At 43.2% G+C, this 19,056-nt stretch overlaps 1 protein-coding gene across 1 annotated transcript; it reads right to left on the bottom strand.

The window, feature by feature from the left end:
* Nucleotides 1-16,437: 16,437 nt before the first annotated feature.
* NOG (noggin) lies at nucleotides 16,438-18,491 on the bottom strand. Its single transcript, XM_073606644.1, has one exon. The coding sequence runs from the start codon at nucleotides 17,846-17,848 to the stop codon at nucleotides 17,180-17,182; it is 669 nt and encodes a 222-aa protein (XP_073462745.1). The 5' UTR covers nucleotides 17,849-18,491; the 3' UTR covers nucleotides 16,438-17,179.
* Nucleotides 18,492-19,056: the final 565 nt, after the last annotated feature.

Here is a 19,056-nt window from a genome sequence, read left to right as displayed (position 1 = left end):
TATTAGTAATGGTGGCGATCTGCGATTTTTATCGTGACTGCGACATTATGGCGGACACATCGGACACTTTTGACACTATTTTGGGACCATTGTCATTTATACAGAATCAGTACTATAAAAATGCACTGATTACTGTGTAAATGACACTAGCAGGGAAGAGGTTAAACACTAGGGGACGATCAAGGAGTTAAGTGTGTCCTAGGGAGTGATTCTAACTGTGGGGGGAATGGGCTACCACTGACATGACAGCGATCACTGCTCCCGATGGCAGGGAGCCGTAGATCCCTGTCATGTCACTAGGCAGAACTGGGAAATACCTTGTTTACAAAGTCATCTCCCCATTCTGCCACTCTGTGACACGATCACGGGACCCGCGGGCACGGAGTACGCGGCGGCGCGAGCGCCTACAATGCCATGATTTAAAGGGGACGTACCTGTACACCCATTTGCCCAGCCGTGCCATTGTGCCCGACGTATATTGTCGTGCACTGGTTGGCATGTGGTTATAGTGGTACGACATTTGATGTCATGCGCAACTCACAGATGCACCATACAACATTACACTCATCTGTAAAGAAAAAAAAACTTTTATTTTCCAGAGATCTCGTTGTTAGGAAACTAAATCTTCCTGGAAGGCTCTGGTGACAGTAATAGGTAACAGGGCAGGAAGGCTCAATGGATTAGAATAGAATTTGGGTGAATTTGTAAAGCATTAGAAGCTCTGTCTTTATTGTTTTAAAGGGGAGATTTCCCCTTACTTCTTCTACCAGTAATATCTGTTACTGAGAAGACATGTGCACAACAGAAAATTTTGTTTGGTTTTTGGATCCATTTGTTAATTGAAGAGTTTGTTTTTTCGGATTGCGTTCATTAATGGACCTACTCGTTTTCGGAAGTCAATTTGTAACGGACGGCCACTGTGTCCTTAACAACCATGACTCTGCTGTCAAAAGTTATGGTATGGATTGTAAGGGGAACTCCACGCTAAAGTACAAAAAATGCAGTGGGTTCTCCCAAAATCCATACCAGACCCTTATCCAAGCATGCAGCCTGGCAGGCCAGGAAAGGGGGAGGAGCAAGCATCCCCCCAAACCATACATGCCCTCAACATAGGGGGTGCTTTAGAGGAGGAGGGCTCCCCCAAAGCACCTTGTCCCCATGTTGATGAGGACAAGGGCCACTTCCCCACAACCCTAGCCCAGGGGATGTGGCGTTCTGTGGGCGGGGGGCTTATCAGAATCTGATCCCGGCCCCCTCATGTAAATGAGTATGGGTACATAGTACCCCTACTCGTTCACCAAAACAAGTCTCAAAAGTAAAAGAAAGTACAGAAACAGTTTTTGACAAGTCTGTAAAAATTTTTAAAAAATGTCCCCCGATGTTGATCTAACATTAATCACAATGAGTACCGGCCGCTGACCTGCATGAAAAAAAAATCCTGCTGCCTGCCGAACACTACTGCTCCCATGTCCCATCACTCACCAAAGGACAGGTAAACATGGGGGCCAGCAGTCATCCAGTGACCCCGTCCCCATGTTCACCTGAAATTTGGTCAGTGTCCCGTCACTCGCTGAGTGACAGGTAGACATCTGGGCCGGGTCACCTGGGGACGTCACTGGGTGACCCAACCCCCATGTTTACCTGTCGTCGTCCGAAAAACAAATCTGAACAATGTCTAGAAAGGAGATCACCCAAAAGGGACACAACTGGTAATAGATACCCTATAGAGCCTGAAAGCCATTCCCATTCTGTTTCACACCAGGAAATGTTTTGGCTGGAGTTGGGCTTTTAAAATAACAAAAAAAATCAAATAACTCTAAATTCTTCATTACTGGAAGAACCAGGAGCAGGCACTGTCACCCTTCATTCTCTCTCATGGCATTATTACAGGCACTTCTTATAGAAAAAAAAAAGTAGTACTTTAGCCGGAACTTTTTTTTCTTTTTGGATAGAGTAATGCCCCATACACACGGTCGGACATTGATCGGACATTCCGACAGCAAAATCCATGGATTTTTTCCGACGGATGTGGGCTCAAACCTGTCTTGCATACACACGGTCACACAAAGTTGTCGGAAAATCCGATCGTTTTGAACGCGGTGACATAAAACACGTACGTCGGGACTATAAACGGGGCAAAAGCCAATAGCTTTCGTCTCTTAATTTATTCTGAGCATGCGTGGCACTTTGTCCGTTGGATTTGCCTACACACGATCGGAATTTAAAGGATCGGATTTTGTTGTCGGAAAATTTTATAGCATGCTCTCATACTGTGTGTGTCGGAAATTCCGATGGAAAAAGTCTGATGGAGCCCACACACGGTCGGAATTTCCGACAACAAGCTTCGATCGCACATATTCTGTCGGAATGTCCGACCGCGTGTACAGGGCATTAGAGTAAGTAAGTAAGTGTTACAAGTTACAAACCATGGCATGATTTTTTTTCCATCTGTGTCCCAGTGAGGAAATTTCCCTTCACTTCCTCTCCCATACCCACAACAGGAAGTGAAAGGAAATCCCTTCAAAATGAGGAATTGCCTGGTCATCACCTGGGTCACTGGAACTAATATCTACATTGAAGGAGTTTCCTTTTTTGGCGACAAACCCAAATCTGGAATTTTCTTTCACTTTCACTCTCGGTGATAAAAGTAAGCATGACAAATAGAGAGGGGGGATCCCCGTACCAGGAGCACAGACCACAATATTCTGGATACATACAGCGATATCCATTCACAATGGGAGATTTTCCAAGTCATTACAGTGTCATATCCTGTCCCAGGGACCATACTAATCTTTTCTATTTGTTAACTGCATGGAGACCAGTCCCCTCACCACCACTGTATAGTTCTAAGCACTCTTTATTGTGACAGCTAGGTAAATTTAGTTTGTCTCCCCTGTAATCGATGGAGCAAGGGTTGATTATCCAGGGCTGCTCAGTGTTTCACAGGCCGCTGCTCTGTTGCCTCTGTGTTTCACAGGCTGCTGTTCTGTTGCCTCCCCCGTCTTCTAGAGCAGGGATCTCCAAACTATGGCCCCCAGCTGTTGCGGAACTGCACATCCCATGAGGCATTGTAAAACTCTGACATTCACAGACATTGCTAGGCATGATGGGAATTGTAGTTCCTGAATAACTGGAGGGCCATAGTTTGGAGACCCCTGTTCTAGAGGATTCTAGAAGTATAGAGGGAGAGAGAACAGAGCAGACAACCTAAATATTTGTGGAACTCCAGCCAATCCCTTGGGAGGTGTGCCCAGAAGGTGGTGAGAGGGCTCATAAATAGTCTGAGGCCTGAGCTGCAAGGGCAGAGTTCCTGGGTCCAGTTGTGCCGGAAGAGACTCCTCTGCCCCTGGTGCAGGACCCTAGAGGAAACATTCGGGAAGACACGGCGGTCCCAGCTAGGCTTAACCTATTTGCAAATCCCCTTCCGAGGATCAAATTGGATCTGGAGAAGCTCACTGGAGAGAGCCAGGAGGAAGATGGTGGGGAAAAGTCCAGCTGTCCTATGATGGTGTGAGTCTACATCTTCCTTACTAGGAAGAGCCTGGTGGCTATCGGCAGCAGGCAACTGTTGATCCTGTGGCCTGTGAGTAGGTGACCCCAGTAATGAAGAATAGTGACTGTGTGTAGCTTTCAACTCTGGATACACCTATCTGTTGTATCATTTTTTTTTTAGATACATCACACATGCATCCACCCCTGAAGAAGCGAGCCATGCCCTGCGAAACACGTAGGGTGGTATTTATGCTTGTGTATATTGCATTTATATTTTTCTATACTATTGTATGTGGAATGAAATGTTTATACTGTATGTATCACCTCATGGGCTTGGCATTTATCCATGTTGTTTATGTACGCATGCAGGGGCAGACTGATAACTCATGGGGCCCCCGGGCAATAGGAGATTATGGGGCCCCCAGGCAATCAGAGATTATGGGGCCACACAGTATACACACACACACTATACAATCACACAGTGTACACATACATGTACACACAGTATACACAGACAGATGTAAAAAAAACACAGATTTATACATACTGTCCCGGGTTTTACTGAGGCTGGCAACCCTGATGGGGCCCCCTAGTGGCCCAGGGCTCTCGGGCAGTGCCCAAGTGGCTCAATGGTCAGTCCGCCCCTGTTTGACATTTGGCAATAAACTTTACATTGAATTTACTTCTGGAATGTTATTTGGCTAACCGCACTCACCTCATATATAGTCCAAGGGCGATTTTTCTATGTTTTTATGTATAGTATTGGGATGGAGGTGACTTGCAGGTGACACCAGACCATTTTTCTTTTTCCTAACTCTAGAAGGAGTACAGGTCACCATCAGCATAAGGGATCATGTGCAATAGGGATGAGCCGAACACCCCCCCTGTTCGGTTCGTACCAGAACTTGCGAACAGGCAAAAAATTTGTTCGAACACGCGAACGCCGTTAAAGTCTATGGGACACTAAAATGAATAATCAAAAGTGCTAATTTTAAAGGCTTATATGCAAGTTATTGTCATAAAAAGTGTTTGGGGACCTGGGTCCTGCCCCAGGGGACATGGATTAATGCAAAAAAAGTTTTAAAAACGGCCGTTTTTTCGGGAGCAGTGATTTTAATAATGCTTAAAGTGAAACAATAAAAGTGTAATATCCCTTCAAATTTCGTACCTGGGGGGTGTCTATAGTATGACTGTAAAGGGGCGCATGTTTCCCGTGTTTAGAACAGTCTGACAGCAAAATTACATTTCAAAGGAAAAAAGTCATTTAAAACTACTCACGGCTATAATGAATTGCCGGTTTCTTGCCGAGAAATTTCCCCCTGCGGATAAGGACCCCCCTGTACTGCGCAGGCGGAATCCCGAACCAAAAAATATAGACACCCCCCAGGTATGAAATTTAAAGGGATATTACACTTTTATTGTTTAACTTTAAGCATTATTAAAATCACTGCTCCCGAAAAAACGGCCGTTTTTAAAACTTTTTTTTGCATTGATCCATGTCCCCTGGGGCAGGACCCAAAACCCTTTTTATGACAATACCATGCATCTAAGCCTTTAAAATTAGCACTTTTGATTTCTCCCATAGACTTTTAAAGGGTGTTCCGCGGCTTTCGAATTTGCCGCGAACACCCCAAATTGTTTGCTGTTCGGCGAACTGGCGAACAGCCAATGTTCGACTCGAACTCGAAACTCATCCTTAATGTGCAACATTCAGTCTTGTGCAGTGCAGCCAGCAGTTTGTGCAGTGCATCCAGAAATTGAGGAGTCCTCAATTTGTTCAGTTTTTGAATCAGGGTATCCCATGCTCCCATGCGTTGTGAATAGTCTGTTGGGTGAGATTACCAAAATGCCAATGTCTGCCCTATTCCCACTGTGTCTCTGGCACAAGGACAGGAATCATGGGACATGCACCCCAATAACACATGCAGAAATTACGCTGCATCAACCCACTTATAAGCATCTGATTATAACTTACAAAGCATCAACAGTTTGTCATCACAGGTAGGTGAAATAATTTGTGTTTCTTAATTTGTTATGCTTTAATTACAATTAATAACTGGATGGGCATAAGTAATACTGTATATATGAGATGATAAATAACAGTCCCGGAGTTAGACCCTAAGGGGTTGATTTACTAAACCTAGAAAGTGTAAAATCTGGTGCAGCTCTGCATAGAAACCAATCAGCTTCTAACTTCAGTTTGTTCAATTAAGCTTTGACAAAAAAAAAAAAAAACGGAAGCTGATTGGTTTCTATGCAAAGCTGCGCCACATTTTGCACTCTCCAGTTTTAGTAACTCAACCCCTAAATGTTTTAACTTTCTGTCCATGACACTCACTTCTTGCATTAAATAAAGAGGGGTGTTGAGTTATGGGAAAAACCATGATCAATGTTCTTTACAAAAAGAGGAGGTATTGCATTTGCAAAGTGTGTTCATTCCTGGGCCAGTAGAGGGAGTGATTGGTCAGATCTATTTGCTTCATAAGTACTGAACTACTAGCCCTCTAATGGCCTTTCTTTTCTTCTAAATAGGTGAAAAGGAAACTGAATATCATTAGATCAGGATCTATACAAGCATACTGGAACAGGATCTGAAACTATTACCAAAGTGGACAGGTTTTCCTACCTCGCTTTATGACATTGGAATTGTCAGTGAAACTTATGCTTTCAAAAATGCAATTAAAAGGTATAAGCATATCCATAAGCATACAATGTTACCATAAGATATTACTGTAATTAATGGGCATGTTGCAGTACTAGATTTCTCCAGTATGTGGCACTAAAGGCGAATTCTGAGAATTATGACTTTTGGTTCACATACAATCCAAAACCGGCAGGAGAAGGAGATCCCTCTGTATCAATACAAGGAAGGGTTGCAAACAAGAGCATTTCTAGTGTTCCTGGAAACCCACTTTAAGATTATCGGGACTAATTTAGGAATGCTTCAGGAAAGAAAGCAAAAGCTAAAAGGTTCTGTTACTAACAAGGGCGAATAAAGTTTTAGCTTCCAAATTAGACATCTGATCATTCATTGCAGCCAATTCAGACCTTTCTCACACACAATTATAAATGAGGCCTACAGAAGAGAGTGGTGTGCCCAGCAGAAGCGATCAATTGAAAATTATTTTTCATTAATCCTGAATGTGCCAAACTACAGATTGTTGTGGCATACCTACTCATCAATACTTTGTTACATGTTAAATAGGGTGCTACCGTTTTCGGTTCCGTACTTTGTTCCATGTACATTATTTCATCTTAATGACAGCAGTTTTATAGTTTGCTTGTTATCCCTCAGTGGTCCTTGATTGAAATGATGTCAGCAAACAACCAATGGCATTAGAGAAGTTATGAAATGTCCATGAAACTCATGTGGCCAGGGCCCGGGACAAGGGGTGGGCAGGAGGGACGGCTGCCCCGGGCGCAACGGTTTACTGTATGGATGGGGGAGCTGGTGAGCTAATTTTGATACAAGGCATTTTGACAAGCAGATGACTGCTCAGGGTAGCATCACCTAAGCGCACACATAATGAAGGGGGAGGGGGGGGGGCGCAAGTTTGGCTTGTTTACCCTGGGCACTGGATGATCTTGTCCCAGCACTGCATGTGGCTTTGGGTTTATATTTCTGCCATGGAAGTTCTGCCTTCCACTGTAAATCAATGGTTACATGGCTAGATAAATTTTGCCAAAAATTATCATGAACAGAGAAAGAACAATGCTTCTTACAATTGGTCATTGGGAAGAACCCCCCCCCCCCCTTAAGCCAGCCATAAATTGTTTGAGTCCTGGCCAGTTCAGCAGGGACCGGCTGAGATTTGATCCATGCATTGGTAGACTGGCCGAACCCAAGCCAATCCATTGATCGACTTGGGTACAATAAGCATGTCAGATTTCTAGCATGTGATTATTGCCAGTGGCTATAGCTGCTATCAATAATCACTGTGTTCTCCCGGCAGAGATGGCTCCACATGCCCCATCCCTCCACCTGGAGAACACAATATCTCCATGGGAGGGAAGCATGGCCTGAGGAACGACCTGAGAAAGGAAGCCATGCCTCTGAAACGCGTTGTCATGGCAACTGTGTGACGTCCTCACTCTCTTCCCCCCTGTATCCTGCTCATGTGGGTTTATGTGTCTTTGAAGAGCAGCGCTGGCTGGACCGGGCGCATGCGTATTAGGATCTGCATGTTGAGCGTGGTGGTGGATAGCCTCGGATGTGCTGCCAGGATCCGGACAGCTAGGTTGAATGTCCACGGCTCCCCTTTTCCCTGTCAGGATCTTGAGGTGGTTATAGGAGTGCGGCCACAGTGGAATCCTTATGCTGTATCTATCTTCACACAATGTGAGTTTCACCATTTTAGTGTTTTTAACTTTATCATATTAAAGCCGAGTTACACTAGGGCAGCTTTGAACTCTTCTGGGAAGGCTGTCCACAAGGTTTAAGAGTGTATCTATAGGAATATTTGACCATTCTTCCAGAAGCGCATTTGTTAGGTCAGGCCCTGATGTGGACTAGAAGGCCTGGCTCTCGGCCTCCACTCTAATTCATCCTAAAAGTGTTCTATCGGGTTGAGGTCAGGACTCTGTGCCAGTCAAGTTCCTCCACCTCAAACTCACTCATTCTTGTCTTTATGGACCTTGCTTTGTACACTGATGCACAGTCATGTTGGAACAGGAAGGGGTCATCCCCAAACTGTTCCCACAAAGTTGGAAACATGACATTGTCCAAAATGTCTTGGTATGCTGACGCCTTAAGAGTTCCCTTCACTGGAACTAACTCAAGCTCATAATCCCCCCTCCAATAAGTAATTTGGACAAGTGCACAAAGCGAGGTCCATAAATACATGGATGAGTGAGGGGCTTGGCCCCTTAGTTCCAGTGTAGGGAACTCTTAAGGCTTCAGCAAACCAAGAGATTTTGGGCAAGTTCATGCTCCCAACTTTGTGGGAACAGTTTTGGGATGGCTCCTTCCTGTTCCAACATGACTGCGCACCAGTGCACAAAGCAAGGTCCATAAAGACATGGATGAGCGAGTTTGGGGTGGAGGAACTTGATTGGCCTGCAGTCCTGACCTCAACCCGATAGAACACCTTTGGGATGAATTAGAGCGGATACTGTGAGCCAGGCCTTCTCATCCAACATCAGTGCCTGACCTCACCAATGTGCTTCTGGAAGAATGGTCAAACATTCCCATAGACACACTCCTAAACCTTGTGGACAGCCTTCTCAGAAGAGGGTGGGCCAACGCAATATTGAACCCTATGGACTAAGACTGTGATGCCATTAAAGTTCATATGCGTGTAAAGGCAGTTGTCCCAATACGTTTGACAATACACAGTATATGAATGGTTATCATTGGAAAACATGGGGAATGACTTGTCATGCAACTTTTATGTCCAAAGTTGCATGAGAAGTTGCACAAGTGTGAATGGAGCCTTACTGGATTCACTTGCAATGAAAGTGAACTGGCAGCAGCAGCAGCATGTTTGTTGAGAAGATCCGGAGAAATCCTAACTCCATGCATGAATTCCCTGGTGGGAATGGAACCAAGGACACCAATGCTGATTACCGACTGTTCCAATCTAATGCCTTTTTACGTTTAGGTAGAAAGGAACCACCAAAGTCACTCAGACAGACAGTAGCTAATACGCTGTGCCGTGAAACGTCTGCTTAGTGATTAGATCTTGCAATTTTATTTTTCGAGTCACTGGTTAACTTTGCACGCTTAGATTCCATTCAAAAGTGTGGCTACAAAAGCATGTTTTGAGAATTCACATGAGCGCTTCTCACAAGGGACCTGTTCTAGCCACCGTCACCCTGAAGTGACACAGAGGGACACTGTACAGAGCTGTATGTGAAGCCAGTGTTGAGCAAATTGCTTTAATATTATATGTCAACAGGGGGAGAGAGTGCAGCCTGTGACAGTCCACCCCTAGGCTACATTTGTTGACATTCAGTCTTTTTGGCCCAAGTCCCAGTTGCAAATACTTCTATCCATATAATGCTCATGTTTACCAGTCGAAGAAAACTCTTGCTTTTTGGCTTTTTTTAAATAAACCTTTTTTTTTTCTTTTTTTTTTTTTTTTTTTTTTAAGTAAAAATGCAGCATGTACAAAAAAAAGAGCAAAAAAAAAAAGTTTTGGCCACAGACAGTGAGGTTTTTTTTTTTTTTTTTTTTTTTTTTTGCATAAATTCATATGTGATGAATGGTTGATTTTAATGCTATTTGGGCATTTGTCAGAGACTAACAAATATACATAATACAGCTAGTTTATAAACCCAAATACCTGAATATGCCCTTTCTTCTGGAAATAAATTAGGGTTATGTTTGCTTGCCTGGAGTCACATTAAGAATATTTTAAATGTTGAGCATGTCATCTAGGCGCCACACAAGATTACACACAAGAAAATAAAAATAAAATGAAAGGTACCGTACTTAAAACTTTTAATCCTTTTACAATGAATTCTTTAGAGTGGCCTGGATCCTTTGTCATAAAGGAGGAATAATGCAGGTCTCCATCTACGATATAGCTAATTAATGCAACTGAGTCACATTTACCCTTTCCCTTACAAGAGGACGAGTGAAATAAAATGACTGGGCTTGCTTAGTGTGTAGAAAGAGAAATGGCGTACCTATGACAATCAGTCATAACTGCTTTTACTTTTTGGGGGGTCAGTCTGATCAAAATTGAATTCTGATTGGCTGCTGGATGAGTTACACAATATATTTGCCCTTTGCATTTTGAGCCTTAAGGCTCCATAGGTATATCATTTTGTAACCCAACCCAGCCAATAAAACTCAGATTGAAGAGAGATTGTACAATATATATCCATGGACTACCCTGTACAGATAGCTGGTCCATTTATCCTGGCAATTGCTCCTTTTCTCCAGGGTGAGGCCTGCATGGCAGATGACTGCGCACAGCACACAAACATGCACACATCGCCAGAACAATGGCACGTGTTTATGTCAGAATCACTCTATGGAACAATCATTGAGCAGTTGGATCTTTAATTCCATCTTAAATCAATGTGTATCTCAAACCATCAAAGTGTCTTGAGGAAATGACTGTCCTTGTTGCTCAAAGCAACCAATCAGATTGTCTCTTTCATTTGGTCAGTATAGAGCAATGAAGAGCAATTAAAAAAAAACTCTTTTTTATGCCGCGTACACACGAGCGGACTTTACGGCCAACTTTGTCCTGCGGACTTTTCGACTGACTTTACGACGGACTTTAGGAATGAACGGACTTGCCTACACACGTTCAAACAAAGTCCGACGGATTTGTATGTGATGACGTACGACCGGACTAAAACAAGGAAGTTCATAGCCAGTAGCCAATAGCTGCCCTAGCGTCGTTTTTTGTCCGTCGGACTAGCATACAGACGAGCGGACTTTTCGACCGGACTCAAGTCCATCGAAAAGATTTGAAACATGTTTCATTTCTAGGTCCGTCGAACTTCAGGGGAAAAAAAGTCCGCTGGAGCCCACACTCGATCGAATTGTCCACCGGACTCCGGTCCGCCGAACCAAGTATGCCGTAAAGTCCGGTCGTGTGTACGCAGCATTAGAATACCTTGTCAATATGGACCCCAAGAACAATTTGGGGATGATTTACTAAAATTGGGAGAGTGCAAAATCTGGTGCAGCTCTGCATAGAAACCAATCAGCTTCCATTTTTTTTTTTGTCAAAACTTTATTGAACAAGCCAAAGTTAGAAGCTGATTGGCTACCATGCACAGCGGCACCAGACTTTGCACTCTCCAGTTTTAGTAAATCAACCCCACTATCTATAAATAAGGCCTCGTGTTTAATAAAAACAGAGTTATGAAAGCAAGGTACATAACAATGCTGATGTGAATATCCCAGCCTTTCTCAATGTCTTAAAGGAGGAACCATTGAAATAACTCAGGGAGCCCCTGGCAATATTTACTAAACTAATAGCTCATTATACATTAGCATGACCAGTAAGTTGAGATCTAAGAACAATTAAAAGAATAAGGACTGTGGCATACTTTGTGTATTTAAACTGCTCTATATGACAACCTTATTTATAGTAATAATGAAATAAAATACCTAAGTAGTAAGGGCCAAACAGGAAAGAAAGCAGTCACAGTTGTAGTATTCCCCTACATTGATGATTAGTGGAGAAAAGCCCCCTTATACTGACTGCCTGTGTAAAAAAATTTTTAAATTGCTGGTCAGTGAAATGCCCCTTACATTAGTGGTAATTGGAGTGTGTGTTAACATTGGTATTCAGTTGGAGAAGGACATTCTGATATAGGTGGCCATTTAGAGAAGAGCCCCCTTTCACTAAAGTGGGTCAGTGGGAGAAGAGACTGCAGTGGCAGTCATTGGGAACAATGTCCCTTACAATGGCGGTCAATAGGAAGTATGCTCCTTACTTTGATGCTTAATAGGAAAAGGGATCCCTGACACTGGTAGTCAGTAGGAAAAATGTCCCTTACAATGGTGGTCAATAGGAAGAACGCCCCTTACATTAGTGGTCAGTGGGAAGACTGTACCTTATATTGATGGCAGTAGGAAGAATGCTCCTAACATTGCTGATCAGTGAGAAAAATGCTCCTTACATTGGTGGTCAGTGGAGAAAATGCCCCTTACATTGGTGGTCAGTGGGAAGAATGCCCCTTTCATTGGTGATCAGTTGGAAGAATGCCACTTACATTGGTGATCAGTGGGAAGAATGTCCGTTACATTGACGGACAGTGGGAAAAATGCTGCTTACATTGATGGTCAGTAGGAAGAATTCCCCGTTACAAATAAAGTGGCTAAAAAGATCATTGTTGTCAGTGGTTACTTATCTGAGAGTCAGAAATTGTGCATTGCTCAACAAACCCCTAGCAACCTCTAGAGAAAACCTTGTTGAGAAACACTGTTCTATAAAATATAACCAAACAAGCCTCGAAGAAAAAAAAAAAAGAAACCAACAATGTAACTTTCACCATATATCACTGCTATTTTATATAAAATATTGATCTACTAGAGAGCATTACAGCCTGCAACATAGTGATTGCATGTGTTGACTTAATGAATATGCTATTCAATGGCATTAAGCATTTACATACCACGTAGAGTGGACAAATTCGTGAAGCATTTAGGAAGCAGTCAGCTCAGTTTTAGGAGCCAGCAGGCAATTGCCAGGGAACATGTGCTTCCACTGACAAACTCAGAAAAGTGAAGTGCCAGCTGAATTTTTCTTTGTGTGTGCATGTGTATGATTGCGCACGTGTGTGTATATATTTTCAAAACTTACATAAACAGAGTTAAAGTAATGCAGTAAAAAGAATTCTGTTTTGCATCTAGCTTGTTTAAAAGAACATGAAGTGCACACTTTTAGGAGAATAAGAACAATCTGAGTCTCGTGAATGCCTTGCCACTTCCAATTAGTATGAATTAGTACATATCACCTGATCGTGTGTACTGTACTATGTATCTCTTGATCTTTTGTAACGTAGGTGTTAGTGTTGACTTTACATAATAGCTTTACAATGAGGTGACAGCTTTGAGTGTCCTTCTATTCATTCCTCCCCTGCTATTAATCAAACATCAGATAAAGGGACCTTTGCCTAAGGGGATTACTATATGATACTTTCACAGCAAACTCTGATGTTCGCCCACCTAGATGGAAGGTATTGTTGATTTGCACACCACTGTTATGTAGGAGGGAGGTATGTAGTAGTAGTTAGTCACATTCAACTGGACTTGTTTTCCGTAATATTGGAAATGTTTTGTAGCTTATCCTTTAATGCTGGGGTGTTTTCCTGGCACTTGAACTGAAGAAGTGGGTTGGATAAGCCATGAAATGTCTTCAACATTGCAGAACAATTCAGGTTGAATGTGACTTACTAGATCAGCCTTTCTGAACCTTTTTAACACAGGGGAACCCTTGAAATAACCTTCTATTCTTGGGGAACCCCTGCTAAAAATGATTATATCTACAACTCATAATACATTAATGAGATGGTCATTTGGAAGATTGTTCCTTACACTTGTGGTCATTGGGAAGAATGCACATCTTACGGAAAGCTAAAAGAATCAATGGTGTCAGTGGGAACTCATCTGGGAGACAGAAATTGTTCATTGCTCAAGGAACCTCTAGAAACCTCTGGGGGAATCCTAGTTGAGAAATTCTGTACTGATAATGGAGAATCTTCACAGATTCTTCAGAGTGACGTATTCTGTAAGCTACCTAGCTCTCTATACATGACCATATGGAGTCCACTGGACAGTTCAATGTTTTCACTGCAAGAAGCTGAAACAGATTTGGCCATATGCAGAACAAGTCATACTGAGGTTTTACACCCACTAATGTAGGACTGCATGCTTCACTCCGGCCACTTATGGATATCTGCCCCTGTCAAAAGTCATGCCAGTCCATGCACATGCCAATGACTAAATCAGCCTTTCTTAACCTTTAAAACACAGACAAACCCTTGAAATAACTTCCCAGTCTCAGGGAACCCCTGCTAAAAATGACTATATCTACAACCCATGATACATTAGTGTGATAGTCAGTGGAAAGAATGCTCACTACACTTGTGGTCATTGGGAAGAATGACCCACTTATAGATAGCTAAAAAGACCACTGGTGTCAGTGGGAACTTATCTGAGAGACAGAAATTGCTCATTGCTCAAGGATCCCCCAGAAACCTCTGAAGGAACCCTAGTCAAGAAACTCTAATCTATGCTCAAGGAACCCCAAGCAACCTCTGAAGGAACCCTGGGATTCCAAGGAACCCTGGTTAAGAAACCCTAATCTACTTTCTAATAGATTAGGGTTTCTCAATCAGGGTTCCATGGAACCCTAGAGTTCCTTCAGAGGTTTTCCTGAGCAATGAGTGATTTTTGCCTCTAAGATGAGTTCCCACTAACACCATTGATCTATTTAGCTATCTGTAAGGGGGTAATTACACTGAATGGCCATAAGTGTAAGGAGCATTCTTTCCACTGGCTATTTTTTAACCCAAGAGTTGTAGATCATCTAGAAGTTCTATGGTTCTATAGCCCACCGACAGTCCAAATGAACTTTGCCCAAATTTACTCCACTGCTGTTTTGGTGAATTAAATCACTGTAATCCAGTCACTGTAGGGTTTATTTACTAAAACTGGAGCGTGCAAAATCTGGTGCAACTCTGAACAGAAACCAATCAGCTTCCAGGTTTTACTGTCAAAGCTTAATAGAACAATCTGAAGTTAGAGGCCGATTGGGTACCCAGATTCACCAGATTTTGCACTCTCCAGTTTTAGTAAATTAACCCTTAAGTTACACTAATAATCAGTGGGTCAAAGTCAATGAGCGTTTAAGATTCCACCAAGGTTCTCAATAAAACAAGAAAAGGTGCCTGTTGAATCGGTTTGCTGTCTAGTAATAAGCTGACCAGGCACAAATTAATACCTATAAATATAAGGAATACGTTTGTGAAATTGTATTTTTATTCTTAAAATAAGGTAGAGTATCGCACCTTCTCCTACAACTAAGCTGCACTTTGCTAAAGAGAATCTGTCACCAAGATAAGAGAGCTTGGACCTTTCACTAAAATAACTTAACACATTTCCACTGTATGAGTCAGTTGTTATAAGAACGTTACAACATAATACAACATTTACTCTGGCCATTTTGAATGCAGTTCTCTAAATCAGAGTTGGAAATTTAAATTGAAAAGTGTAAGAAAACCCATACTTTTCCACTGCTGATTATTCAGGTCCTGCTGCATTAATCTAATAACCAAAAATGTTATCTGTCTGCTTGACCACACAGGGGGGTTGGTGCAAAATCTGGAGCGGCTCTTCATAGAAACCAATCAGCTTCCAGGTTTTATTGCCAAAGTTTAATTGAACAAGTTGAAGTTAGAAGCTGATTGGCTACCATGCACAGCTGCACCAGATTTTGCACTCTCCAGTCTTAGTAAATCAAACCCATGGGGGTTGACATACTAAAACTGGATAGTGCAAATTGGGGAGCAGCTCTGTAAAGAAACCAATCAGCTTCCAGATTTTTTTGTCAAAGTTTAATTGAACAAGCTGAAGTTAGAAGCTGATTGGCTACCATGCACAGTTTCACAGGTGACAGATTCACTTTAACAGCTATACCAACCGCTGAATATAAAGTGGTCCCACACATCAGAAACAAGACAGATTTTAAAAGTTGTGGGTAAGAAGACCACATTGCAATGAATCGCATTCCATATGTCACATTTTAGCCAGCACTGGAATACCGTTGCTATGAACAATACAGTTTTCTCTCTGTTTGTTTTAAATCAACTTTTCTTCTAGTTTTTTTTTTTTTTTTGCAATACAATGTTATAATGGCAAGCTACTGGCAATGGCTAGCTGCCTGGAGTAGAAGTAGCAAGCAGGGATAGGAGATTAGGACCAACAACAGCAATATGTGTGTGCCTTGCAACTGGGAGGCTGTGTCTTGACAAGAGTCAAGTTTCAACAGTGCCATACCACAATTGTAGGTGTGAAAGACACGTGTTCTTTCTAAAAGCAATGTCAGGCAGTACAAAACCAGAGACAGCAGTCAGCGAGGGCTACCCCACTCCCACCTCCCACCTTTGCCCTTAGCAAGTACACAAGACTTGCTGTAGAGCTCCCTACACAGTGAAGGAACAAGACTCTCTTATTATAATTTATAAACCAGGCAGCCACTAATACACCCCCCCCCCCACCACCACCACCACCCCCTTCCCCAATACCCAACCTATTTACCCTGCAGTGTGTTAGAACTGTTAAAACAGCATAAAAAAAGCATGCCATTAAAAATCTACCATCCAACAACAACATCAAGACTGCGAAAAAAGTTTAATATTTTAGTGGTTTAATTCTAATCTGCACTGTTCCATGACTACAAGGTTGAAAAATAAAAAGAATAAATAGCAGATATACTTCATTTACAAGATTAGTTACTTTGTTTTTAAGCTTAAAAAAAAAAAAAAAAAGTGTTCTCTTTATATACAGTAGCTGTAAAGTAATTTCTGACTTAAATTTTTCTGAGGTCCATCAAAAGCTGCCACCTTCCCCGCATTAAATGGGGAATAAAATGGCATCTATAATAAAAGTCTTCAAAAAAAATAAACTTTAACAAAAACAAATATGCTTCGCGAGGCGAAGTGCTTATTATTTTTTTCCTCCTCGTATATAAATACAGTATACATTAGGCACATAATAATAATAATAACAATAATAATAATAAAAAATAGAACCAGATGGATTTGCCTGGGACGATGCAGGTTACTTAAAAAGAATAATACTGACCTTTTTTTTAATAGTAATTTAGACTGGTACCATATATACAGACATATACATTCCTACATATTACAGTGCATACAACATTTTTTTTAAAAAAAAAGGAAGATGGGGGATAAAGCGTGTCTTTGAAAAGTTTTTTTTTTTTTTTGTCGCATAGTTCCAGGAGTCACTTGCACTCAGATAGGATGGGCACTGTTAGCATGAGCACTCAAACAGGATGGGTCCGTTAGCATGAGCACTCAGGTATGATAGGGTCTGTTAGCAAGAGCACTCAGATATGATGGGGTCTGTTGGCAGGAGCACTCAGATACGATGGGTACTGTTAGTATGAGCACTCAGATAGGATGGGTCCTTTAGCATGAGCACTCAGCTATGATGGGATCTGTTGGTAGGAGCACTCAGATAGGATGGGTAATGTTAGCATGAGCACTTGCACTCAGATATAATGGGGTACTGTATGGGTATCCACGTGCATCTCTGCAGTGCCCTGCGCTGGCATCTCCACCTTAAGATGGTCAGATGCATGGACTTGGAGACTTTACAAACCATGCCCTCCGGTACAGAACAGGACCTCTTGGTGTAGCAGCTGCCCACTTTCATGAAGCGGGGCCAAAACCTGATGCCCAAGTCACTCCACGTGTACAGCACCGGGCAGAAGGTCTGGGACCAAAGCCACATCTGAAGCTTTCTCCTCAGCTTCTTGCTCAGTTTGTGTTTTTTGCCCTGAAGACCCTCATAGAACTCCAGACCCTTGATCTCAGCGGGCATTGCCCCAGAGGGCTTTTGCCGGAGCAGCAGGTCCAGCTCGGCAAGGTCCTCCACGCCAAGCCTCTCCTCGGGCAAGCTGGTGGCCATGAAGTTGGGGTCGAAGTGGCCACCCAAGAGAGTCCTCAGCTCGGTCTCGTTGAGGTCCCTCTCCTTGGGGTCGAAGATGGGGTCCGGGTGCTCGATCAGGTCCACCAGGGGAAGCTTTTCGCTGGGGGCAGGTCGGATGTGCAGGTAGTGCTGGCCAACGGCTTGGTCTATTCGGAGTCCCAGGAAGACCACCAAGGCGTACAGAGTCACAAGGCACTGGGGGTGATCCATGCTGCAGAGAGCCCACGAGAGAAATCAGAGTCTCCTGCCTGCTCAGGGATCATAAAGAAGGCATCTGGGGGGGGTTTTGTGGTGGTGGGGGCTCAGGGGTAGGCAGCAGTCTCAGGGTCCCCCCCTCTCATGGCCAGTTGCTGGAGATTTTTGGAATCTGGTGTGATTCTCGCACAGCTCTCAGTCCTGATGGCACCAGTGTGTCTGCCTGCTTGGGTCCAGCCTTCCACAACCCCCCCACCCCTCCTTGTTAAATATTCTTCACTTTCAGCTGGATCACCATGGTAACCAGAGACTCAATGTATCCAAGTGGGGAAGCAAAGGATAATCAGGGAGGTGCAGCAGCAGAAGGGTGATAGCAGCACCCTCCAACCCCCAAAAAATAAAAGTGTCAGCAAAAGTCAGGGAAATCCTGGGGTCTGTCCATGCAGGATCCTTCTTCCTTCTCCTCCTCCTCTTCTTCTTCCCCTTGTGAGTGCTGAGCCAGGCATGCAGCAGTGCAGAGCTGGAGCCAGTCCCTCTGGCTACTTTGGATTTATTAGCCGGACTCCATAAGGCTGTGATGTAATTCATGTTTAAGTAGTGTGATAGCCTGTGGTCATGGTTGGTTGATTCGGTGACACCTCCCTTTTTCACTTGAATGGTAAAAAAGGAAAAGGGAGGGGGGGGGTGCCAGTGCTTGTAGGCAGAAGGAGTATGACGCCCTCTGCTGGCCTTTAGGAGACTAATACATCGATCTGTTAGAGGTTCCCTTTCCAAAGGCGGACAGTGACAGGGGACTTATTTCTGCTACATGTTACATGTCCTGGGAGAGGGAGCTGGAAAGAGATGAGTGTGTGAGAGAGAGAAGGATGACAGAGAAAGAACAAGACAAATGATAGGCATCAGCTATAGAAGTAGAGAGAGATCAAGAGGTGGAGAGAAAGAGAGAGGCGAGGGAGACACAGAACTAAAGAGAGAACTGGAGAGAGAGAGAGAGATAACTGGAGAGAGATAACTGGAGAGAGAGAGAGATATAACTGGAGAGAGAGAGAGATAGAGATAACTGGAGAGAGAGAGAGAGATAACTGGAGAGAGAGAGAGAGAGAGAAAGAGAGAGAGAGAACTGGAGAGAGAGAGGACTGGAGAGAGAGAGAGAACTGGAGAGAGATAACTGGAGAGAGAGAGATAACTGGAGAGAGAGAGAGAGAGAGATAACTGGAGAGAGA

This window comes from Aquarana catesbeiana, linkage group LG12, assembly GCF_042186555.1.
Source record: "Aquarana catesbeiana isolate 2022-GZ linkage group LG12, ASM4218655v1, whole genome shotgun sequence".
In the NCBI taxonomy this organism is placed as follows: domain Eukaryota; kingdom Metazoa; phylum Chordata; class Amphibia; order Anura; family Ranidae; genus Aquarana; species Aquarana catesbeiana.
The sequence above is the reverse complement of the archived record's forward strand: the minus strand, read 5'-3'. Positions and strand labels throughout refer to the sequence as shown.